At 35.2% G+C, this 26,957-nt stretch overlaps 1 protein-coding gene across 2 annotated transcripts in view; it reads left to right on the top strand.

The window, feature by feature from the left end:
* The first annotated feature begins 2,071 nt into the window (after window positions 1-2,071).
* Window positions 2,072-26,957, top strand: part of arrb1 (arrestin, beta 1) — a 39,675-nt gene continuing 14,789 nt past the window's right edge. Inside the window, exons 1-2 of one of the 2 annotated variants that reach the window (XM_051129732.1) lie at window positions 2,072-2,552; window positions 2,657-2,715. In XM_051129732.1, coding sequence (XP_050985689.1) covers window positions 2,696-2,715 — 20 coding nt within the window. In that variant the 5' untranslated portion in view covers window positions 2,072-2,552; window positions 2,657-2,695. Of the gene's footprint in view, window positions 2,553-2,653; window positions 2,716-26,957 lie in introns of both variants that reach the window. The other variant, XM_051129731.1, reaches the window with a different exon arrangement.

The raw sequence follows: 26,957 nt of genomic DNA, 5'->3' as shown, positions 1-26,957 counted from the left end.
ACTTGGAGCAACAGATTTGAGGTTAAATTTTTTTGCCCTTAAAAGTGCTATTAAAAGTGTGTTTTTAGAGGAAAGCGTTTCTTTTTTGATTATATTGTTACTGAGTAAAACATAAAGAACTTTGCCTTTCCAAATGTGGATTGTTCTCAAAGTAGCACATTATCAAGGGAACAGTTGTATATCTGTTAACAACATGCTCATTTTTGTAAAAACGTTTTATATACTTTTTAACTGTTATATAAATATATGCTGTCTTTGTTTTATGTGACCAGAACAGAAACATCCCACGCGAAACTGCAGAGTAAGGACTAAAAATGAGTTTTATGATAAAGTCTGTTGTTTACATAGGAAATTAAAGAAAAAGAGCAAACAAGAATAAGTCCATGCTTGTCTTTGTTCTAATAGGCACTTTCCATGAATAGGGTACAAAATACTGTAGGACCTTAAACACCAAAACGGATAGTTTAAGTAAGTTTGTTGTTTTCTACATTAAATGGTAATTAAATAAATCATTTTATAAAATAAAATGCTTTTAACATTTAAAATACATACAGTTGTGGCCAAAATGTTTAGAACACTAGTATTTTCACCAGCTAAAAAATGGTTTTAAGTCAGTTATTGCTATCTTTTTCTGTAGTGTGGCAATAGAAAATATCAGTTTTCATTTCCAAACATTCATTTTGTCATTAATTGTAATAATCCAGTCAGATTTTTGTTTGCACAAGCAGTCTGACAACAGGCAGTGCTCCACACAGACATCTGATCTCATCATCATCCAGACTGTCTGGAATGACATGAAGAAACAGAACAAACTAAGATAGATTAAATCCAAAAGAACTGTGGCAACATCTCCACGATGCTTCAAGAAACCTACCAAAGCTACAGTACACTGAAAAGTTTTAGGCACTTGTAAAATTAGGATGCTGTCAAAAATAATGCCATAAATAGATTTTCTTTATCAGTTAACTTTTATTAACTAAATGAAATTGATATTTGATGTGGCCATCCTTTGTGTTTAAAGCAGCTTTTGCCCTAGGTGCACTTGTTTTTCAGGTAGCTGTGCTGGTAGGTTTCTTGAAGCATCTTGGAGATGTTGCTAGTTCTTTTGGATTTAGGCTGTCTCAGTTTGTTCTGTTTCTTTATGTCATTCCAGACAAACTGGACGATGATGAGATCAGATCTCTTTGTGGAGCACTGGCTGTTGTCAGACTCCCTGTGCAAACAAAAATCTCACTGGATTATTACAATTAATGGCAAAATGAATGTTTAGAAATGTAAACTGAAATTTCCTACTGACACACCACAGCAAAAGATAGAAATCACTAACCTAAAACCATTTTTTAGCTAGTGAAAATAGTGTTCTAAATATTTTGGCCAACACTGTAATTCCAGTAAGGGTGACTGCTTTGTAAATACTGTAACAGGGTTGGAAATGTGTCACTCTCTGTGGCGGGTTAATTTGAAACCAAAATGTTTGGATGTTGTTGTGATAAAGTTGTATTTCCTATTATTTTATTATTTTTTTATATTTGTTTCATATAATAACTTTAATACATTTTAGATACTTTATAAATCGTTTTCATTCTGGATTACTTTTTGGGTTACAAACTTGCCTAATAAAAAGTCAAGGGACACCAAAATGTATCCTATTTGTGGAAAGTGCCAATATGACGTGATTTAGCATTCATTTGAGAACATTCAGAGCTTCATTTTAGAATTAATGTATTTTAGAGTGTTGCACTTTTATCATTACAGTCTTACGACGCCATGTATTGTTGTCATGTCATTTTTTGTGGGTTTTAATTTCAGCATCGTTAAGCATCTTGATTTTTTTTTTTATAATTTTATTGCAGTGCTGTAATGATATTGATTTATTTGTCTGATACATGATAAAAACACTAAAATATCAGGGATGCTTTTTCAATTAATAAAACCATCTTAAACCCTCACGATGGCTGATTGATATGCTTTATCCGCGCCGGTATTGATTTATTGCTTTGGGAGTTTAGAACTGTAATGTGACACCACTTTAAATGATGTCAATGTCAAGATGTAAATAATGCCTCATCAGTCGTCGCGGCGACACCGCGCCGCGCTCATTTCACAGCCTCTGCACAATGATGGCGAGCTGAGAAATCTGCTCAGCGTTGGAGAATATCATCACCCACTCACCTCACCACCCGCACACATACCCTCACACATCCCGAGAGGAGGGGAGATAGCGAGTATATGTGTGCGAGAGAGAGACAGAGACGAGGAGAGGGAAACAGCGGAAGAGCCCTGCTAGATAGTGTGGATATCAAACGGAATCTTATTAAGCTTTAGGATTTTTCAGACTGCGTTTATTGTTCGTATATTCTCACCTGAAGGACTCTTAAAGCAGAGCGGCGCAGGAAAGCAACGAGGAATCCCTGGCTTGCTTTATATCGGAAACGCGGGGTTTGTCTGTTGGCAAGCGGCAGTGGAGATGCTCCTGTAATTGGATTCATCTGGAAAGCGCTCAAACCGCAAGGAGAGCTACTTAAGTGACAGCGGCTCTCTAACGCAGCATAGTAAATTCTCTTTCTTTCAGCCTGTCTCTTGATTTTTCTGTTTTCCCTCGGCTCCATCTCCCTCTCTTTTCTCGGCAACCCCTCTCATCTTCTTCCCACAGCAGAAGAGTTTCTGGGGAACGTGTCGCACGCAGATCTTCGCGATGGGTGATAAAGGCACAAGGTAAGCCGTGTGTTTCAGATGGATTGGCTGGTACAGGAGGACATTGCACCATTGCTCAGTTTTTTTTTTTATTCTATAGTTTACGTTGATGTAATTAGTCATTTAACAGAACAGTTAACAACGCAGTCAGTATTGCATCCCAGTGCACATTTTTCCATTCCCAGACTAAGTTTATGAAGTAAATGGATGAGAAGTCTTCATCATAAAAATTGTATTTAGGGGCGTTCAATTGAAAACACAGGACAGGAAAGTGAAGGGAGAGAGTGGGATTGGGACACGGGCTGGATTTGACCCTGCCCTCACTAGCACATGCACTGCACTACAAATAAGCCTATTTGCTATGCTAAATGGACATTTAGCTATATGGATAGTTGCGTTTTACCTGGGCCAATCAGGAACAGACCTGCAATACATCAGAAACCACTGTCTAAATGTATCCCATTTCTTTCATCTGTTATTCATTTGCTTCAGTTCTCTCTAGGTAAGCTTTAGAGGGTGGTGGAGGTATCACACTGCTTTGGCATAGCAGCATTTCCATTGATATTTGACATTTCACACAAGAGCACATTTGACCAGGACATTCAAAACTCTCAGCAGGGTTGTGAACCAGTTTGGCGCTCAAAGCACACAGCTTTATGATTCAACTGAACAGTTCACTCTTCAAAATCATCTGCATCCTTAAAAAAGGTTCTGTATTGGCATCTGTGGTTCCTTGAAGAACCTTTAACACCTATGGAAACTTTTCATTACACAAAAAGTTCTTTGTGATGGGAAAAAAGTTCATCATATTATTTTTAAACGTTCTTTACACTGAGAAAATGGCTCCTTTAAAAACAAGTTACTTTTAGAACCTTTTAGGTTCTTTTGGGAAGCTAACTTGGTTCTTATACATATTATTGCTGCAAAAACTCCTTTTTAGAATATTTAAGAGTGTATACTCACCCACTTAAAGGAACAGTTCATGGAATTCAAATTCTGACATTTACTCTCATTTAGTTTCAAACCCTTATGACTTTCTTTACATTTGGAAAACAATCTTTGATTGCAAAAACAATATGAAATGCCCCAATGTGGAGTGGCACAAATGTACTTAAGCGTATTTTGGGTGCATGATGATTCACTTTTAAAGCAGCATTGCTTATGGAGTCACATGGAACCTTCACAGTTTCATTTAGTCTGCTACTCCAGTTATCTCATCTAACAGACATCCGATTGCAAGTACAACATTCAGAATCACCAGTAAACTCCATCAAAATGCAGTCTTTTAAAACAAACGCACAGGACTTTATGGTCAGCTTATGCATGAAAATGGGAACAATGGAACATCTTTTCAAGGGTTTTGTAGACAGTCGTAAGTGAACGCATAATAAAGAATGATGTGACTTACGCAATTTAATAGCAATTCGTAATTGGTAAATTGGTGGGTGATATGTATACATTTGTATAATCTCAGTTCTATGTTTTCTTATGATTTAAGGGTGGGGTTATGGAGTGGACCTTCATGCTTAGTTTTTTTCTTAATGTACCCTTTTATATAATTCACCTTGTATAAATTCACTGTTTTCCTCTTTTGTCCTTTTTTGAGCTTAACAGTAACAACCATAAGGCACAGAATCGTAATGGATCAGTCCCGTCTAACCGATACTTTATCCGTAAAAAGGTCCGGACTGATATGATCAGATGGGTGCATCCCTAAAAGTAATATGATACACATAAAAATGTAAATCTAAGAGTGCAGTGGAATATAGCTGTGCTCATTTTAGCAATGTTTACTTGCCAACAATTATTAAACATCTTTCGAAGATGTAATGGTATGAACCCCACAAAAGTTGGAAATTACAGTGATTAGTCCTTTCGTGCAAGTGCTTATTGTAACAGACTAGGAATTTGTAGTTACGACTTTATTTTGCATGGCAGGCTGATAAATACCTGTGAACCCTAAATTCCAACAGACTGCACAGAACGGTCTGTTGACGAGCCATCTGAATGTACTCGTGACAAAACTTACTATATTTGTAAGAATTGCATCTTCTGTTGCATCACATGGTTGTGTGACTTGTAGGTGATGTAATTACCTTGCATATACTCATCAAAAATGACTCTGTTATTATTTCTGTTTATACCACTTCTTTATACGACATTACTAAGACAACATTAATAATAAGACATTCTGGTAATATTCTACAGTAAAGTTCAATTACTTAACATTAGGTAATGTGTTATGTATCAAACTAAAAATGAATCTAGGTTGTTTTCTGCATATACTGAGGGGGGGAAAAGTATTAATAAACAGTTACATCCAAATGTATTAACTTTTTTGTTGTTTCAAACATTCAAAATCAAAAATATTTATTTTCCCAAAGTCAAAAATACAAAATACAAATATTATATAAAAAAATCATACACACTTAATATATTTTTTTAGACATAAGCCAAAATGTTACATTTTTTTTTATGAATTTTTGTTTTTTACAACTTTATTTTACAATAAACAAAAGCTATGAAAGTAGAATGTTCATTTAAGATAAAACTAAAAAACACTTTGTTAGTAAACTTTTTCATTTTAATCACTAAAATATTTTACTATCACTTTGATATTTATTATAATATTTGTATAATGCACTGTAAATGAAGCACAGTCATTCCACTTTTTTAGAGTATACTAATAAATTTAAAGAAATAAAGAAAAAGAAAATACACGATAATCACATTTATAAATGTATAAATGGATGACCCATGCACCCATAACATAAGGTATGTGGAGTCACCAATGTCCCTATATGTCTATTCTTTGACCTTTAGACACAGACACTGCATGAAATAAATCATAGTCATGAAAGAATTTATTCTGCTTCTGTTCTTTAAAAGTTTGAGGAACATACAACCACTTAAAATCTATGGCCTTGCATGATCAGCCATGTGTTACTTCTGAACCAACACCCTGTTAAATCTAGAAACTAGACCTCAGGCCTGACTGGCAGTTGAAATTTTGGTGTGATAAAGTTGTGCACTATCTGCAATGCTTAAGTGTTTTTTTGCAAGATAAAAATTCATTTTTTCCCCACTTAATCTAATTTACAATGGTATCAGGCTATCAGCACTGATGCGCTTTTTAAAATTCAGAGTTGATTTCTGACTTTCCGGTGGAGTAAGCAAGTTTGAAATCTTTATAGCCTTTAATGGTTTATTGTGACTTAAAGTGCTTTTTCGTTCAAAAGCCTATAGTTGTTCTGCTATGGATCTACCGTGCAGTGATTTCAGGATAGGCGTCCTACTTGTGCTGCCCACACTTAAAATATAAAGTTATTCTGTCTGATCCATTGTTCATTTTGAATGATTTCTATGCTTTTGCATTCTCCTGCCAATCTGAATCTCCCATGATGCGTATGAACACTTCAATCACAGTTTCATTGTCTAGAATGAGTTATCTCTTGTGCGTAATCCGTTAAGAGGCAGCTGTAAGCAAATTCAATTGATATGGAATCCAATAATAGATGGCACTTCTTTAATGCTATAATGCTTTTGTTGGTGTAATTTTGTATGTTGCTCTTCTTCATGAAGAATAGCACAAAAACTGTTATAGTGCTGTTAAGTGTCTTTTGACACTCTCTCAAAAAAAAAAACAAAAAACAGAAAACAAAAAAACAATGTCCTTACTACCTTTCTGGGCCTTGAACATAGCAGTTACACTGTTGTATATATAGGGTCTGAAAGCTCTCGGATTTCACCAAAAATATCTTAATTTGTGTTCTGAGGATGAATGAAGGTCTTACGGGTTTGGAACGACATGAGGCTGAGTAATTAATGACAGAATTTTCATTTTTGGGTAAACTAACCCTTTAATATCTGGCATGGCTTCTCAAGCTTCAACACATGTCCTAAAATTAATGCATGGCTCTTAAGAGATTTTTTGGTGAACCAAAAACATTTATGAATCACTACACTGTGTTCTAAATTAGTATGGAAGTGACATACATAGGATTTCTGAAAATAAACATTCAGATTGTATTTTTTTAATTGAAAGTGTTTTATTTTTTAGATAACTAGAATCACTCTCAGACAGATTTGTTAGGTCTTCTTAAGTAAATGTAAAACCTACTAGATGTTCTTCCATATTCTTAAGCAAGTCACAGTTTCATGCAATAGGGGGAGGAAGAAAGTTTTTACAGTGCAGTGTCTTGCAAAAGGAATTAACACAACTATTTTGTGAAAACTGAATAGAGATTATTGAACTGTCAAAATATTTATGAGTGATTATAGAGCACAACTTGGAAGAAAAACTTGGTTCAAATGAAGGATTGATAAGAATGATTTCTGTCTAACAAATTGATTGTAATAAAAAGGCAGCTATATTAAAACGTATTTGAAGCTGCTGGTGTCTCAAAAAGCCTTTAAGCCAGAGCTCACAAATGGAAACCTTTACAGTAGGTGTAGAAATACATTTTCATTTCACGTTTTATTGCTGAAATAACAATCCCCAGTTCAGTCAGTCATAAAGTTGTGCGCACAATCAGTGCAACAAATAACACACCATCAAACAGGGAATGTCTTAGTGGCTGTGAAATGTGACCCGGGACCCCAAAACCAGTCATAAGGGTGAATTTTTTGAAATTGAGATTTATACACTATTCCGTTGATGTATGATTTGTTATGACCATAGGACAATATTAAGCCAAGATACAACTATTTGAAAAGCTGGAAGGTGGGTGCAAAAAATATTGAGAAAATCGCCTTTAAAGTTGTAAAAATGAACTTCTTAGCAATGCATATTACTAATCAAAAATTAAGTTTTTATATATTTACAGTAGGAAATTTACAAAATATCATCATGGAACATGATTTTTACTTAATATCCTCATTATATTTGGCAAAAAAAGAAAAATCTATCATTTTCACCCATTCAAAATGTATTGTTGCCTATTGCTACAAATAAACCAGTGCAATTTATGACTGGTTTTGTGGTCCAGGGTCACAAATGTGTTGAACTGATGGATATATTCAATTGACCTTCTGACCTGAATGACATGAAGAAGCTATTAGATTTATCATACACCAGGAAACATCATGTTTGTGGTCTGAGCGCTCTTCCCTCAGCTGATGCAGCAAAACACAAACATATATACTGTACACATATATGCGACCGTTGACCACAAAACCAGTCATAAGGGTCAATTTTTTTAAAATTGAGATTTATACATCATCTGGAAGCTGAATAAATAAACGTTTCATTGATGTATGGTTTGTTAGAATAGGACAATATTTGGCTGAGATACAACTACTTGAAAATCTGAAATCTGAGGGTCCAAAAATTAAAAATATTGAGAAAATCACCTTTAAAGTTGTCAAATGAAGTTCTTAGCAATGCATATTACTAATCAAAAATTAAGTTTTGATATATTTATGGTAGGAAATGTACAAAACATCTTCATAGAAAATGATCTTTACTTAATATCCTAATGATTTTTGGCATAAAAGCTAAAATTATTATTTCGCACCATACAAAGTATTTTTTTAGCAATTGCTACAAATATACCTGTGCTACTTATGACTGGTTTTGTGGTCCAGGGTCACATATACACAGGTACATGCTCTCAGAAATCAGATGGTTTTCATGTTGGTTACAAGCAAAACATCATGAATTTACTTTAAAATGTTAATGTATGCTGTAATTAATATTAGTAATCTGAACTAAAAAACGATGTAAAAACTGCCTGTTAAAGGGGTCATCGGATGCAAACTTCACTTTTGCATGTTGTTTAAACATTAATGTGTGTTGGCAGTGTATGTTCACATCTACCCTATAATGGTAAAAATCCATGCAGTGGTTTTTAATTAATCTGTAAAAATAATATTCCCTTTTTCAAATCGAGTTATTCTCAGATGCCTGTCACACCCACAGAAGCCGCTCCCATGACAGTTGATTGACATGATTGAACCTCCATGTTTTGATGCCGGAGCAGGGATGTAAGTTAGACAAGAATATCTCCGATTGAGCGATTGAGGTGTTGTGTTGCGAAATGTAATAATGAACATAGTGGTCGTCATTTACTCCCGACATCTGAGCTGCTGAAGATGCAGTGGTTTACGTTTGTTTGTAAAACGAATGCGCCTCCTGATCAACATAAATGTCTCTATGTTTGTGCAAATCAGCCGTGATCCAGCTTCACTTACAGCAGAAATGAGTATAAGGTTTTTTTTTTATGAATCTCTGCAATCGCCTTTTCTAATAACGTGCTAGTTAGCAAGTTTCATGGCTAAACACGCTAAATGCGGCTAAAGTAAAGAATCCCTCAGAGCAGCAGAGAGAAGAGAGGGGCGGGGCGAGCAGAGCTCATTTGCATTTAAAGGAACAATCCATCAAAATGGGATGATTTTTGCAGAGCTCATTTTGACAAGGTAAAAAGGGTGTTGTTTTACACAACCATTGAGAATTTTTAACCAAAGTACATTATAGACTTTTCATTAAGACCCTAAAGAATCATATCAACTGGGGGCATCCGATGACCCCTTCAAGTAATTAACTGCACTATAAATTACCACATGGTTAAAAATCGTGTGATATTTAACAAGACATAACTTGTAAATGTAGTAAAATATAATATATTAAAAAAAGTTTATAAAAATATATAAAAAGTTTGCCTTACTTATAATTTACAACTAATATCTTAAAACAAAACATGAACTTACAAATAAATAAATACAAATAAAACAAATTTTCAAAATGTTTATGCATGTTGTATAACATCATAGTAATTTGAACTGAGAAAAAGTAGAAATGCTACAGCCTGTTAAGTGATTAACTCTATTGCACATTACTGTGTGGTTATTTGTATAATATTTAACAAGGCAATACACGTAACATTTCTATAAAATACTAAAATAAAACATCTTCAAGTATAAATTTCTTATCGTAATTTACAGCTAATATTTAATTAAGACAAAACCCGTACTTACCCAAACAAATTAAAAATTGGGTAACAGGGAACAATTCTCACTATTAATTAGTTACTTATTATAATGACTATTATTAACACATTGGCTGTTTATTAGTACTTATAAAGCACCTATTCTGCATGACCATATTCTACATCCCTAATCCTACCCAATACCTGAACTTAACAACTACCTCACTAACTATTAAAGGAGAAGTCCACTTCCAAAACAAAGATATACATATAACATATAATGTACTCACCCCCTTGTCATCCACGATGTTCATGTCTTTCTTTCTTCAGTCGTAAAGAAATTATGTTTTTTGAGGAAAACATTTCTGCATTTTTCTCCATATAATGGACTGATTTTGAACTTTCAAAATGCAGATTAAATGCGGCTTCAAACAATCCCAAATGCGGTTGTAAACTATCCCAGCCGAGGAAGAAGGGTCTTATCTAGTGTAACAATTGGTTATTTTCATTTTAAAAAATTCCAACTTCAAAAATCATTTCAAAATCATCCTACCTCGCTGCAGAAGTACCGACACAGTCTTTGCAAAGTGAACATGCAAAGAAGATTAAACACCCTTAACAAAAAGGTAAAACAGCGATATAGGACAATTTTGAAGTTGAGGAAGAACATGAGATGTGAGTTTTTCGACATACCCTAACTGTCATGAGAACAAAAACAGTCCAGGCAGAGTGAGACAAGACAAGCGTATGACATTAAAAAGTATATAAATTGTATTATTTTTATGAAAATAACTTATCATTTCGCTAGATAAGACCCTTCTTTCTTGGCTGGGATAGTTTACAACCGCATTTGGGATCGTTTGAAGCCTTTGCATTTAAACAACATTTTGGAAGTGCACACTCGGGGCACCATATCAGTCCATTATATGGAGAAAAATGCAGAAATGTTTTCCTCAAAAAACATAATTTCTTTACGACTGAAGAAAGAAAGACACGAACATCGTGGATAACAAGGGGGTGAGTAAATTATTTGTAAATTGTTGTTCTGGAAGTGGGCTTCTCCTTTAACAAGCAGCAAATTAGGAGTTTGAGGCAAAAGCTGTAGGTAATGGTTTATTAATAGTGAGAACTAAACCTTAAAATAAAGTGTGACCAAAATTGTTTTGTTAAGAAGCATTGAAGGCAGCCATTGATTTCCAACGTACTTTTTCCATACTATAGAAGTCAATGGCTGCTGTCAACTGTTTGTTTACCAACATTCTTGAAAATATATTTTGTAATCAGCAGAAGAAAAACAGGGGTGGAATCATTTACAGTGTGGGTAAATGACAGAATTGTAAATTTTGGGTGAACGATAACTTTAAAGTGTACCGTTAACATAATCACAGTCCATAATCTCTCAAACACTGTCACTCTATTTGTAACAGTAAAGTTCTGGCAATCACAGCTGCCAGTGTTTTTATAGTGTAGATCGTATATCATTTCAGTCCATTTTAACAACAGTGGGATGTTTTATTTTCACATTAAACTAGATTTTAGATGCTCTAATCACAATAAATAGCACTTCCATTTTAGCTGATGATTAGCATAAGCACCTCTATTCACTAGCATAAAGGATGGAAGTAGTTTGCCTGTGAATGAGTGGAGGTGGCGAGGGGAGGGGCTTCGCTCTCAGCCCACCATCTGAAAGGGCACGACCGCTGTTTGTTAAGAGCACTGACTTCATTTATTGATTCGGCCTGAAAGCCTCTGACATAACCGTGAGCGAAATCTATTGCCACAGCAAGATAGTCTCAAGCAGCTGCCAATAAACTGGTTGTCTTCCCCTGTGTTTTGTCCTCTTGTTCTCTTTATTCATGGAGCGCCGGAGAACGGCTTTTTCTTCTTTACCATCTGATTAGCTATCTTAATGAGCACAACTCACTACAGCAGAGGTTAGTCAGTGATCGCCTTGACCTGCTAATCTCTCTCTCAGCTGTGGCAGCTTTGCTTTTCTTTGGCCTTCGAAGGCTGATGTCAATGACACTTTACATGAATAGGTCACAAAATAAGGTCTGAAACAAAAAAAAGTAATTTTCTTTTGCAGCAGTGCTTACCCTTTGAGGTCAGGTGTTTGTTTGTTTTTGTTTTTTTGTTTGTTTTACACTTTTATTTGTTTAGTGATTTAATTGTATATGTGTGTGTGTGTGTGTGTATATATCGTGTTAACCGAAAATTTTCCTCATTGACGAATTTTTTTTTATCAGTGATGGAAAAATCTGAAGGCCGTCCGTCATTTTGACAGATTACTCTATTGTAAAATTGTAGCTGTAATTCCCAGTCTGGTGCGGTCCAGTCTGGTTGCAGAGCGCTGGATCGAGAACAAAAACGAAACTGTCACGAATGTCTTCCTATGCGTTTGATTAAGCACAGGCGAGTACACTGAAGCTACAACGATCACGCCACATTAAAGAGCGCCAAAACGGTATTTATTGCTTGAATTTCCAAATGAAAGGGACAGAATTTGATTTGTTTCATATTAAAAATAACACAAAGGCTAGCCTGTTGCAATTTATTGGAAGGAAGACGCACTATGTACTGTTCATTCATCAACTGAAAACAGCATAGACCAAAAGATCGATTGTGATTTAAGAATCAATATTGGCTCATTAAAATGAGAATCTATTAGAATCAAGGAATCATTTTTTTTTACCCAGCCCTAGCGTATTTTGTTGTTTTTAAACACTGCGCTGTCGTCCTGTAGGTTCATGATTAAAAATAAAAACAAATGTGAACAAAAATAAATCAATTAAATGTGTTATTCTAATTAAAATATGAAAATTAAAATCACGGGTAATAATAGATTATAAAGGAGTTTTTACGAGCCTGTCCATACAATGTTAAAGTCTAGCGCAACCTCTGATATATATATATAATATTTGTATACACACACGTACATACATACATAGTGAAACGATAAAAATCGGTGTAAGATTTACTGATTTACTCATATAGAGGTATTTAAAAAAATTTCATTTGGAGACTATTTTTTAAACATTTTTTGCTCAGAAATTGCTAGTAATTTCAGACATAACAAAAATGGCAAGCAAAACACTGAAATACCTGAAATTATGAAGTAGAAAGGCTAAAATAGTATTTTCTTGTAAAACATACTCTAATAATCTGTCTTATTTACAACTTAAAAAACTCAGAGTGTGTAACCTATATGTAGATTATATATATAAGTAGATATATATATAATTTAGATTTGAAAAACACAACAACCTGTGCAAAATGCAAAATGCAAAAAACAAAAACAAAAAACTGAAATTATTTATCGGCCAGCCCAGGATGATGTAAAAAGAGTCCATTATTACTTTTTGGATGTCACAGTGTTAAGGAATATTCCAAATATTTTATTTGTTTTTTGTTTTGTTTTGTTTTGTTTTGTTTTGTTTTGTTTTGTTTTGTTTTGTTTTTGTTTGCTTGCTTGCTTGCTTCATGCTGCAACAGGGTTGCATGCGGTATGCAACATCACGGTATGATTTTCACTGTAGGTTAAAGTCAGGAAGGTCAAGACAAGCGAAGCAGCGCAAAGTACTAAATACTGTGAGACAGCTTCTTGCTGTGCTGTAGCACTGAAAACATGCTAGTCTATTTTATCTTGGACCGCAGTCAGTCTGTATTGTTAGGATGGTAAACAAGTGAGTGCATTCTGCACTTCCCTCCTTGTCGGAATGGATACTGATGTCCATATAGTCAGGAGAATGAAGACTTGCATGCGTAAGACCGACAGAAGCAAGCATGGCAGTCATGCTTAGCGTGCTAAACAGAGAGGGCCTGTCATCTATCCTTTCCGCTTCCTCCCCCAGTCAACCCCCACCTGCCTCGATCCCACCCATGCTCTTTGTTCCTGGGCCGCACATCCTGTGTCTTCAGAGGCTGGGGACTGGAGCCTGGGATGAAGAGGATACAACTGAACACAGATTTAACCTGTTCTTAGACGCAGTGGAAATGCGGAATGCATTTTGCGGTTAAACATACCGTTTGTGTATGGACTTCGAGCCAGTGCTTGATGCTATTTAAATAATGTGAAAAAGGCAATCCACTGTAGGAGATAAACTGATATATTTTTGATGGGAGGAGGATAATACCCTGCTGAAAAGCCAAGCATGGGACTTCTTAACAAGCTTAACCAACAATCTTCCTTGGTTAATCAGCTTTACCAGTTAAGTTTTGCAAGTCATCTGTATAAGGGATACACCTGCACTAACCACAATAAACAGCCTGGACCAAACCCAGGCCAAAACCTAGAAAATTAGTTAGTTTTTTAGCACTTCCGGTTCCATCATACTACAGACCAATTTGGAGTAGACATCAGTTACGTCACTTGCAGCTGCGCACACATAGTGGTGTCAGAAAAACACTTGTAACAAGTGGAGTGAAACAGTTAAAATCCATGGAATAAGAGAAAAATATATTTTTGTGCCTTTTGATGCCAGAATCGGAATGCAAATAATTTTGAGAGAATACTGTCGTCAAAGATGCCACTTGAAGTTAAATGCAGATGTTTAAACAGACAGACTATGGATCAAAACTGCTATGATTACTCTACTTTTAAAGCAAAAATTTGAATTAAACAATAGGTCTACATAATATTCACATATGCTGTTCATAGGGGACGCATTGTATTAGCCCTACAGTTACAACATGACGTAATATTTAAACCTATTACTATTAACAATGTACATAATTTTTTTTTTCACAATTCTGACTGTTTTCTCGCAAATTCAAGTTTATATCTGCTAGTTCGGACTTTATAACTTTTTATAACCTTTTAACCATTTAACCATTTTAGTTTAAAATCGTGAGATTTAATCTCGGAATTGCAAGAATAAAGTAAGAATTTTGAAATATAAACTCAAATTTACCTTTTTTATTTATTTATTTCAGAACTCCATAGACTGCTAATTTAAAACTGTAATTTTCTGCAACCAGATAAGCTCCGCACACAAAAAAACATCACTGTTTGCAAACACTGAACTGGCCTGTGTTTTTTGGAATGAGTTTTTGGTTTAATGCCTGAACGCAAACTCAAGGTATTTTCACGTTTTATGTAAAATACTTTAGTACTACCCCATTGTGGTTTTGAAGCTTCTACTTGTCCTAAAAAAAGATGGTTGCTAACAAGTGGCTAATTGGGATAAATACAGAGATTGTTAGGAACATCATTATCACACAGAACAGGTAAACTCATAAGATTTTTTTTTTTTTTTTTAAATAAGGGTTTCAAGAGCTGTTAAATATGATGGTGACTTTGATGTCATGTGACCATAGTGTAGTTGACCATGGTATGCGATTTTTTTTTTTTTAGATTTCAAAATTCATAAAAGATGTATTCATTTGTGAGGATCATGATGAGCAAATCTTATAAATCATAAACACCTAGCTATGCAGTCTACTTTTACAAATATTTGTGCATCATTCTGAAGAGCACAGTTAATGCAAGCATGGTATGGTGATAGGATGTCTCCTGCAGTAAGTCAGCTTGTGAAATTTCATCCCTACCATGGTCAACTCTAAGTGGTATTATTGGAAATTGGAAGTGTTTAGGAATAGCAGCAACTCAGCCATGAAGCGTCTGCTCATTCCACAGCTGAGGAGTTCCAAACTGCCATTGCATGTCAATCCACACAAGAACTGTGCAGCAGGAGCTTCATGGAATTGGTTTCCATGGCCAGACAGCTGCATGCAAGCCTCACATCATTAAGTACAATCGCAAGTGTCAGACAGAGTGGTGTAAAGCAGCCACCGCTGGACTCTGAAGCAGTGGAAACGTGTTCTGTGGGGGTGGCGAATCACACTTCCCTGTTTGGCAGTGCAGATGGCATGTAACTCTTGATTTTATACAATATGGCAATGGGTTTGATTCAAACACACAAATTCAGTTGTTGGTGCGTCCTAATACTTTTATCCATATAGTGCAGTGATGTCCAATTGCTGGGTCAATCAAGGACATTCAGAGAGTTGTCTATAAGCCACTCTTGCTTTGTGCGTAGGGTCATAATCCTGTTGGAAGGTGAACCTTCTGCCCAGTCTGAGGTTTTTGAATGATCTGAACTAGGTTTTCATTAAGGCTATCTTAAGAGTCTAGTTGTTCTAAACTTTTTCCATTATGGATAATGGAGACTACATGCTTCTGTGAACCTTCAATGCAGCAGATTTTTTCCTGAACTCGTCCCCAGATCTTCACCTTGATGCATTCCTGTCTCTGAGCTCTACAGGCAGTTCTTTTGACCTCAGGGCTTGGTTTTTGCTCTGATATGCATTTTTAGCTGTTAGACCTTTTATTGAGAGGTGTGTGCCTTTCCAGATCATACTCATTTGAATGAATTTGCCACATTTTAACTCCACTCAAAGTGTAGTAACATCTACAAGTGATATGAGTGCTCCTGAGCTAAATTGCAAGTGTCCCAGAAAAGGGTATGAATACTTATGCAATGGAATAATTTCAGTTGTTTATTTGTAATAAACCTGCAAAGTTTTTACAAACCTGTCTTGTGCTTTGTCATTATGGTGGATGGAGTGTAGATTTATGTGGAAAAAAAAGTCATTTAAAGCATTGGGAAACATGAAGAGGTATGAATACTTTTGCAAGGCATTGCACCTAGATGTTTCTAGCGAGTCTTAAGACCTTTTTTAGCCTGAACAGGTCTAAATTATTAACTTATTTAACTACACCGGTAGCCAGTCCTGGTGCTTTAGCTTAAGAGTACAGTAAAGATTGCATATACTCTTGCACGCACCATATTTAAAAATTCATACATACACTTTGAAATCACTTACTGTATGTTCCTTGGCTATTAAAACTTGGAGTGAGAAAGCACATTATGGGCTGAAAGCTTCCTGGTGCCTCTCAGGTTTAATTTCATGAGAGTCTGTGGCATGTTTATGTTAACACATAATCTAATGCTTTTAGGAAACACCATGTGTCTATATATGGCCAAAACGGCTACTGTAGAGCTTCGGTGGGTAGAGAATTGCACACAGATTTCTATGAAATAACATTTTGGTTACACATTTCTGATATTTTACCATGCATAAGCTTAAAGTAATATTGAGATAATCACAAATCTGAGAACCTTCAATCAGGTAAGTTTGTTTGGTCTCATGGTTATGTACATGAAAACGCTATAATCTCTCTGAAGACTGTGTGTGTAGGTTCTAGTAAAATGGTTAATCACTGAAAAAATATATTGTTTTGGAAATGTCTCAAAATGTCTTTCCCTCTGCCCTAGTGGGAAAAGTGTCTAATCTGGTTTATTTGACTGAGGCTAAATGTAGGTCAGAGGGACTGCTGCCAGGATTTGTTTATTTGTTCTGAGAAAAGATTGAATTGTTTTGACTTCATGTGGCAAAGTCTACTGTGCAGTGTGTTTCTGTGACCCAGAATTTTGACATAAATCATGTTGTAATTGCCTTGCCTTTGCCAGAATCTGCATTATGGGGTTGTAGGGGGATCTTCAGAAGCTGTGCCCCCTTTGTCAGACCACCAAAATGTTACATTGCACCAACATTTGCAGTTTTATTAATATAAACAGCATAGCAATATTAATAAATGTTAAGTAATGAATGTGCAATGTGTAACCATTTATACAACATTTTTATATGCCTTTTAAAGGGGCGCTATTATGCTTTTTCACTTTTTGAACTTTAATCAGTGTGTGGTGTATCTTTGTGCATAAAAAAGATCTACAAAGTTACAAATCTCAAAGTCCACTCCAAAAGGAGATATTTCGTTTTTTAAAAAAAATCCCTTTTTAAGAACTACAACGAATGGCTCCTTTGGACTACAACGTTTGTTTTCCGCACGCAATGATGTCACAATGCGGTCCATTAGAATATCATTCAATTAAATCCATGGCTGGTATAAACACAAGCATTGACTAGAGTGGCCGCTTCAGAGCTGTAACGCTCACAGACGTGTGCAGTACAGGGGGTCGAAACACATGCCGAAGCGGCGATCTACTCCGCTTGCCGCGTCAGAGTCGTAATGCGCTGCAGACGTGTGCAGTGTATGGTAAGAGATTTGTTCATCATACAGTGTAGATAACACTAGCTTCACTTATAACACAAGTGTTTTTTAAAATGCATAAACTTGCACTAGAATAGGCTAGGCTGATCAGTGATGATGTTCTTTGATAATGTAAGGCTGCTTTTAGCCTTATGCTGGAGCTGGTTTCCGGCAATGAAACTAAGTATGTAAATAATTAAATACATTAGCACAATAATATCATGTATTGGCGATCTCGCAGGCTGATGATAGCCAACACTACTGTAGCGTATTACTCACCCTCCATGCATCTTAGGTGTATATGACTTCCTTCTTTCAGACGAATGCAATCGGAGTTATATTAAAATTTATCCTGGCACTCCCAAGCTTTAGAACGGCATAGACAGGTGTTTCTCCTCATCAGTCCAAAATAAGTCCAATAATATGCATCCATCCATAATAAAAAGTGCCTCACACGGCTCTGGGGGCTTAATAAAGGCCTAATAACATTAACATTAGGCCACAAGAATAGATTAGCATATATACACACTTTTTGAAGGAAGTCTCTTATGCTCACCAAGGCAACATTTTTTTTAAAATAAAAATACAGTAAAAACAATAATATTATTAAAATATTAAAATAACCATTCTCTATCTGAATATAGTGTAAATTGTAATTCATTCCTGTGATGGCAAAGATGAATTTTCAGCATCATTATTTAAGTCTTCAGATTCTTTAGAAATCTTCTTATGTGTTGATTTGCTACGCAAGAAAAATAAATGAAAACAGTTGTGCTGCTTAATATTTTTGTGGAAATTGTAATGCATTTTTTAAAAATATTAAAGTATAAATATCTTGTTTTTCCAATTATTAATTAACATATTTGAACCTTGTAAACTGGCAAATTCAGTGAGATTTTCAAAGATCAGCAAGCTTGAATGGGTAGTATGATTGATAGGTCACACTTAAGGTACAATTCTCACTATTAACTAACTATTGACTTTGACTTTTGCCTTAATAAACTCCTAATTTGCTTTTTGTTTGTTTGTTTGTTTGTTTTTAACAGTTAAAAGGTATTGGGGTAGGATTAAGGAATCTAAAATATGGTCATGTAGAATAAGGCATTAATATGTGCTTTTTAAGTACTAATAAACAGCCAATATGCTAGTAATATCCATGTTAGTTAATAGAGAATTTCAGATAGAAGGAACATTTTATGCATGCTATTCCAAAAATAAAGCTTACAGCACCTTTAAAAAGCCATTGTTATCCTTGCCTTCCTTAGGCTAAAGGTCACCTTGTGTCTGTAGCAACAGTTTGTCCACTTTAATTAAGCCATTTATAGGTTGACTCCCCCAAACACTGAGTTTGTGGTATTATATAAACATTGTTCAGTTTCTTTGAGCAATTCGGTTTGGTGCTGCTGTAGTTTACTGTGGTTCGTGCTAAAATTGAGCCATATTTGATAATATTAAAAATTTGTGGTCAGTGGTGATTTGCATGTCAAGCACACACATTTTCATAATTACATTTTTACAGGACATGAATGCTGGGAACCAAATTTCCGGCCTGATGACTCAGTTTTATGGCATGACAGCGTTATGTGCTCAGCTAATATAATTAATTTTTAATTTCTTCCTGGTTGAATTTGTAGAAGCAGCCAGGACGTATTTAAAAAAAGAATTACAAAAAATAAATAAATCATGTATGCATCATAAATGTATAATTGATGTTCTGCATATACTGATCATGTGACGATTTCAACATTCTAGCATTAAATGTTAATATTAAGGATATAACCTGTCCTGTCAAAATTGCCAAAACGACATACAGTATGGGCTATCACATTATTGTGAAATGCATTGTCAGGTGTATATGGCCATTCTTTGATGAAGTATTAAAATCTGATTATCTTTATAATAAAGGCAAAAAAAATGTATATCTGCAAGGTATCTTTTTTTGAAGTAACAGTACATGTTACTTCAAAATCCCCAAAACTGTCCATGGAGGTTTGATAACATTCAAGTCAGGTGATTTGATATTGAAGTTCATCTTGGTGCTCCATCTGTTTAGGTTTTCTAAAGGTTTATCATGATTGATTTTTTTGTGCATTTTAGCATTACTAACTGTGATTACAGTTGTAGCAGTTATAGTTCTTTCTGGATGGTTGCTTTGTGAAATTTTTGTGGAAACAGGGTCTTCAGGGTGAATATTGAGTTTTGCTGTCACTTTCACAGTAGTTCTGTGTTGTTTAGGCCTGATACTTCTTAGTGTATGGCGATCCCTATCATTCACTGTTGGTTTTCACTCGCTATTGCTCTTCGCTGATGATGTCTTGTCATGCTTCGTGTACACATTCATAATCATAAAGACTGTCAATCTTAAATCACCAAACAATTAGGCTGTTACAGATGCTCCTGCTAAATGAGCATCCATGATTTGCCCCTTTTGGAAGTCTGACAAGTCACCCATTTCATCCGCAGCTTGTACTAAACACACTGCTGAACACACTAATACGACAATGCTTATACTACACTAATGTACAAAGTAGAGATAGTAGGCAATGATTTTCTTTTTTTTTTTTACATGTAGCCTACAGAAATACAAAGCTCTGGCATGACACTCTAGATGGTGCAGTCCGATAGGTCTAACTCAATCTGACATAATAACATCATTATCACATGGCACAGCTGATTGGTTTTCTCCTGTATCAGTAGCCAATGAGATTGCTGCTCAACATTCAAATATATGACCAGTGCTTGCTGTAGCAGTTTGCAGCTTGCTTCAGAAACCCTCCACCTTCCCCAGCTCCACCTGTATAGATTTGCTACGAGGTGATTCATGTATGGTATATGGGGGTTACAGCAGTATTTTGTGGATGTATTGGCAGTAGCAAGCCAAGACCAAATACATTAACATTGTCATGTATATTACCATGCCAATCCCTCCAAGAGTTGTCATGACAGAAATGATATTAGCCTTATAATAATGGGTTATTTTGTCCATACTCTTTATGTATTAATATGCCTGTGTAGTTTTTATCATCTTTTTAACTCTATTTATTATAACTTTATGGAGCAAATGTGTGCCAGACTTTGTCCTTTTTTTATTTAATTATGTATTTGTTTATTTATTTTTTTATCTGGCATGCGAAAATACAGAGCAGACTGTAGCTCTGAATGTTTGTATTATAATATTATATACTTCTCAGAAATGTGCTTTATGTGCTTCTCAGAGATATACCTAAAATGTAATTTAAGTATACTTGACTTATACTTAGAAGTCTAAATATATTTAAACTATGCTATACTAAGCTCAGAGAATCCATGTTTTCATTGTGAAATGGTAGGGGGTGCTATTACACATCTTCTGTACAGTATTTCCAAAACACAAATGAAGAAGAAACTGAAACAACAGATGCTTCCACATGTAATCTAACGCGATCATCCGACATAAAACAGCATCAAAACTGTGTAACATTATGGAATAAAATGAATAAAATACCCATGAAGAGACTGTCAAGCTTTGGGGTGTTGATCGATTCCATCTACGTTTTGATTATCATTCTGAATCCAGTTCAGTCTTCTTTCAGCGTTTTGTTCAAAATATTGTTCATTTATTTATTTATTTATGAAACTTACCCACATTCAAGTGTTTATGAACAGAATGCTGGAAGCTAGAATAAAATGTTTTTGTTTATAAGGATCTTTCTTTTGATGTTTTGTATGTTCAGATATTCATATAACAAAATACATATAAAAATAATACTTAAATAGGGACATAGTAGTATGCTTAAAGTATGATGTAAAGTTCACTTAAAGAAAACTTACCAGTATACTTGCAGTATGAAACTATTATTATTAGTATACTACATATACTAAGTGGGCCAATTTAGTCCCAAGGAGTATTGAAATAGTACACTTACAGATATACTACGAGTACACTGATATTTGTATACTTACTACATAAAGTATACTTAAAAATATACTTGAACTTTACAAGTATACCTAATAAAATAAACTTGAAGTATACAACTTTTTGGTAAGGGTCAGTCTATGATATGCAGTGGTTAGGTGTAGCTAAAAGTGTTAAACTTTTTTCAGTAGCTCCATTTTTCAGTAGCTTGACAGTAGCTCAGCTGTTTTGAAAAACTTTACCTTTTCCATTAAAGGGCTTTTTATTTCCACCGGTGCAGTGTGACAAATAGCTGTTATGTTGCACACCAAGCAAGCTGAGTCAATAATCAAACACTCTCTACTAGAATATCTGTAGAGTTCTTTTTTTTTAAAGATAGTATTTTTTTTAATGAAAATGGTTTAAAAAAAACAGGTGTTTTAGAATTAATAAGCAATTTTGTTATATAACTTTTTTTGCATTAGCAAAAATGTTGTCATCAGCATTGTAAGTAGGACTGCATACTGTATGCACAGAGTCAGAACACTAAAGCATACTTCAGTTTTAATGCAAACGCTTAGTGTTCACATATAGCAGTTTGCATAGCATTTCAAAGTATACTTTATGATTTGATTGTCTGCACAAGCACATACAGTCAACAAATGTGCACTATACAAATGTTCATCTTTGTCCAATGTTTGCACTCTTTCTCTCCAGAATATATAGCTGATAAAATCTCCTTATATTCTTTTAATCTAGGGTCTTTAGCAACAGTATAGACCAACCCTACATTTTTTCTCATTTCACTCAGATATATGTCACAATATAGAAAAAGAAAAGACAATCAGAACTTCTATTTCATAACGATTTTTAACAGTCCGCCTGGAAACAAAGCCGTTGTGATGCCAAACTCCCTCATGGTAGACGAAAGCCATCACATTTAAAACTGTGAGAATGAATGCTTGTCAAGATGAACTAAATACTGGATTTTCAAAAGAATGTGAAAAGTATGTGTGTTGTCAACTTCACGCTCCTAAACATAACGCTGAACAAACAAACTGTGATTGGTTTCTTTACATGTCGGTCAGGTTTGAAACAACTTGAGGATGATTAAATGATGAGAGAATTTTCATTTTTGGTTGTGAACTAAGTAAGCCAAGGTTAATTTTTGGTAAACTGTAAATTTTTGGTAACACTTTCTTGAGCTGCTATAAAAAGACCTCTATTTGTTTTAAGCAGCCAGTCTAGTTCTACACATCAACAACCGATTTGGGGCGAGTGTATCTTTGTTCGATCAAACAGATGGCTGATGGGGTGGGGGCATATTCAGTTTTTTTTCACCCATTCATTGGCACTAGTGGAGCAAAAATTACGTACCGCATGTTTCTGTTTGATGCTGTCACTTTAATTCTATAATCCTTATTAATAAGGACATTTTCAAAATAGCTTCCCCAACGTTCTCCCCCAATGGACACCTCTTATAAATGTTCAGACTATTATGACCAGTTTAGCAAGAGGACAGAACAGCATGAAGAAGCTCTATAATCAGATCTGGTTTTATCTCACATCCTGCCCTTTCCTCTTCATGAATATTTTGTTACTCAAGAGCCTAGCTTTTTCCTATTGATCATTTCCTCATTATTTCTCCTAGGAAAGCTTGGTGTGAAAAGGCTGAATATTTTTCACTGTAATTGCTGTAAATGATCTAAATCACTGCCTGTCATTATTGTGCTGTCAATGCCTGAGCTGAGGGAGTGTAATAAGAGGCTCCGCTGTATGAGCCATTCATTTAAATGAAGACAAATGACTCTGGAGAGAGGCCAGTTGAAAAGTTGCTTCTCTTCCCAGGTGTTTGCATATGCATGGGGCATGTTCAGGAGCACTGGAGCTGCCAATCAGCTCTTTTCCAAAAGACATGTAGTAGTGAGGCATGACTTTTTTTTTTTTTTGACTGAATAGGAACCCTTAAGGTTTAACTTGAATCCACAAATGCAACACACAGATTGGATTTTTGTTTGTCAAATTTTTACTTTTTTTTTCATGTTTTTTCATTTCATTTCTTTCTTTTTTTTTGTATCTGCTATTGCAAATGAAAATACTCAGTTGAACTTGGTCAGAAGATTCTATTCATTTACAAGCATTTTTCTATGTTAGATAATGATGCTTTTGGAAAATATGACATAGGAATTAAGTGCTACTTACAGTACATTCTACTAACATTCTACATAGTGCTGTTGGAAACCTAAAGAGTATCCAGCTCTGAATGGCTTGGTGTCCCACTAACCCAGGCAACATAAAGTCAGTGCCCTAATATGGTAATTTGCATTACAAAACATTTTAATTAGAGGCATGGCACTAAATTGTAAAAGGCATCATTCATTGCCATGCCGACTATATTTTAAAAGAGAGGTCTCTTTCACTGAATATCAATGTGCTTTCAGGGTACATTTCTGTATTTTTTAAGCAATGCCAGCTGTACCATGGTAACTTAAACAGTGAAACTTCACAGAGAGTCACTGATTTACATTTATTCATTTATCAGATGCTGTTATCTGGCTTACACATGAGGGGAAAAACAATCTTTTATAACTCAGAGACTGCTATGAATCTAAAACTAGAAATAAATAAAATGTTTTATGACTGTGAAAATAATAGAAGCAAATAAACATTTATTTTAGTCATTAGTGGTCTCAAACTTTTGGGCTCCACTATTTACGACAACAGTAATAGTAAGCTTGTGCCACCATTGAGAAACTGTGTGTGCCACACAATGTAAAAACTGACTATTGCAAATAATTTACTGTTGTCTACTCTACAGCAAAAATATTTTAATTTGTCCATAGCCACTTCGCTCTTTTTATTGGCTAATATTTTATTGGCCTTTGGTACATTTGCTGTAATGATAATGTTGCTTTAAAGGGGTCATCGGATGCCCATTTTCCACAAGTTGATATGATTATTTAGGGTCTTAATGAAAAGTCTATAATATACTTCGGTTAAAAATTCTTAATGGTAGTGTAAAACAACACACTTTTTACCTTGTCAAAATGAGGATTGTTCCTTTAAATGCAAATGAGCTCTGCTCGCCCCGCCCCTCTCTTCTCTCTGTGGAGTGACAAGCCTGTTTACTTTAGCCGCATTTAGCCGCGTTTGGCCGCTAAACTTGCTAACTAGTACGTTATTAGGAAAGGTGATTGCAGAGATTCATAATAAACCCCTTATACTCACTTCTGCTGTAAGTGAAGCTGGATCACGAATGATTGTCGCAAACTTAGACGCATTTATGTAGATCGGGAGGCACATTCCCTTCACAATTCCCTTTACAAAGATACCTAATCCACTGCATCTTCAGTGGCTCAGATGGCGGGAGTAAATTATTACATCCAGCAACACAGCACCTCAATCGCTCAATCGGAGATATTGTTGTCTAACTTACATCCCTGCTCCGGCTTCAAAACAATGGAGGTCGGACTGTTACAGCTGATTTAAGGCGGGTCTGAGGTAAGATGCTCATGTTAATCAACTATCGTTGGGGCGACCTCTGTTGGTGTGATGCCACACCGACAGGCATCTGAGAATGGCTTGATTTGAAAAAGGGAATATTATTTTTACAGATTAATTAAAAACCACTGCATGGATTTTTATCATTATAGGGTAGATGTGTACATGCACTGCCAACACACATTAATGTTCAAACAACATGTAAAAGTGAACTTTGCATCCGATGACCCCTTTACATTTTTAATTTGTATTTATGGTAACACTTTAGTATAGGGACCAATTCTCACTATTAACTAGTTGCTTATTAGCATGCCTATTATTAACATAGTAATCAGTTATTAGTAACATACTCTGCATGACCATATTCTACATCCCTAATCTCACCCAATACCTAAACTTAACTACCTTACTAACAATTAATAAGTAGCAAATTAGGAGTTTTTTTGAGGCAAAAGTCGTAGTTAATAGTTTGTTAATAGTGGGAACTGAACCTTAAAATAATGCATGACCGTATATTCTTATGTATATGATTTGTAAAAATGTCAATGAGCATGTTTACATGCACACCAGTAAGCTGGTAACTCACAAATATCAACTAATTAAAATAAGCAGTTTTCTCTGTTTACATGCACATCAGTAACCTGACAACGCAAGTAATAAATCAGGTTATTTCCCTGTAGTGACGTCAAAATATAATCATTTGCGTATCTGACTCCAAATATACCATAAATTGTCAGTTGTGATGTTAAATCAAGCTTGCAGCATGTTAGTGGGAAACTTACGGGTCATATTATCTTCTCATGCAGTTATAATACAGAGTTTTGACTGAACCACTTCTACTTCGGCTGCGAGATGAGAACACTTTTTTTTTTTATAATTTTTGAGTCATGAAAGAGTCTACTTTTGCAATATATTTCCTTCTTTCTTTACTGAAAAATGTTTGCTCTGTCTAGATGCACTTATAACTGCACTAACAATGCGTTTCTGTCACATATCACACATGCACAGTTCTATAAGCCTACAGAAAGCGGGTTATTGTGTTTACATGCCTTGCAAAATCAGAGTAAGAGGCAAAAAAAACTACCTGTGTTGACCAGTTTATGCTTAAGCCGTTTATGACCTTATTCCGATAAAAAAAAAAATGAGTTATGCATTTACATGACCACAAGCATTTTCGGTTTATTAAGCATAACCGGCTTAAGAACTTGCGTGTAAACGCACTCAGTGCCGTTTTAAGATTTTATTAATTGTATATTAAAGTCATGACCATGTTAGAAATCACTTTCAAAATATCCAGGTTTTCCAGTACAGTTGTTCAGGGGGGTGAATTGGGATAAGAAATGTCTTGATTTGTTTAGCTTATTTTGTTTTATATGAAGTCATTTTACGCCGTCTTGAGGGCACTTGGGGTTAATTTTATGAAGCTAATATTGTGGTTTATTACAACTCTTTGTTTTGTGCAAAATAGGTTGCACATCAGCGCCATTACAACCATTTCAAATGTCCTCTAATGCTCAAGCCATAAAAATCCCACAAACTTGTGTTTTTAAAGGTGGTGATGATTCACACTCACTGCTTTAATAGTAAGCAGCTTTTTGCTAAGATCTCCATCATTACACACGTTTTTATTGTACCAAAATGCTTCCTCTGAAAGCCTAATGTCCATTAATGAGGACACTCCTCTAATAAGGATGTAAAGTTGAGAGGATATGCTGGTGCCCAGTGGGATTTGTGGAGACACCACGGCTAATTTACAGCAGCATTAGGACTTAACAGAGAGGAAAGCTGGGTAATTTAATTGAAGCCCTTTAACTAGAACAAACATGCCTGTAGGCTATCACTAGATATGGCACTGAACAGACAGTGTAATGCTGAGAAGCTTTTGTGCTTCACCTGCCTAACTTTAGCA

This window comes from Labeo rohita, chromosome 15, assembly GCF_022985175.1.
Source record: "Labeo rohita strain BAU-BD-2019 chromosome 15, IGBB_LRoh.1.0, whole genome shotgun sequence".
Taxonomy (NCBI): domain Eukaryota; kingdom Metazoa; phylum Chordata; class Actinopteri; order Cypriniformes; family Cyprinidae; genus Labeo; species Labeo rohita.
The sequence above is the reverse complement of the archived record's forward strand: the minus strand, read 5'-3'. Positions and strand labels throughout refer to the sequence as shown.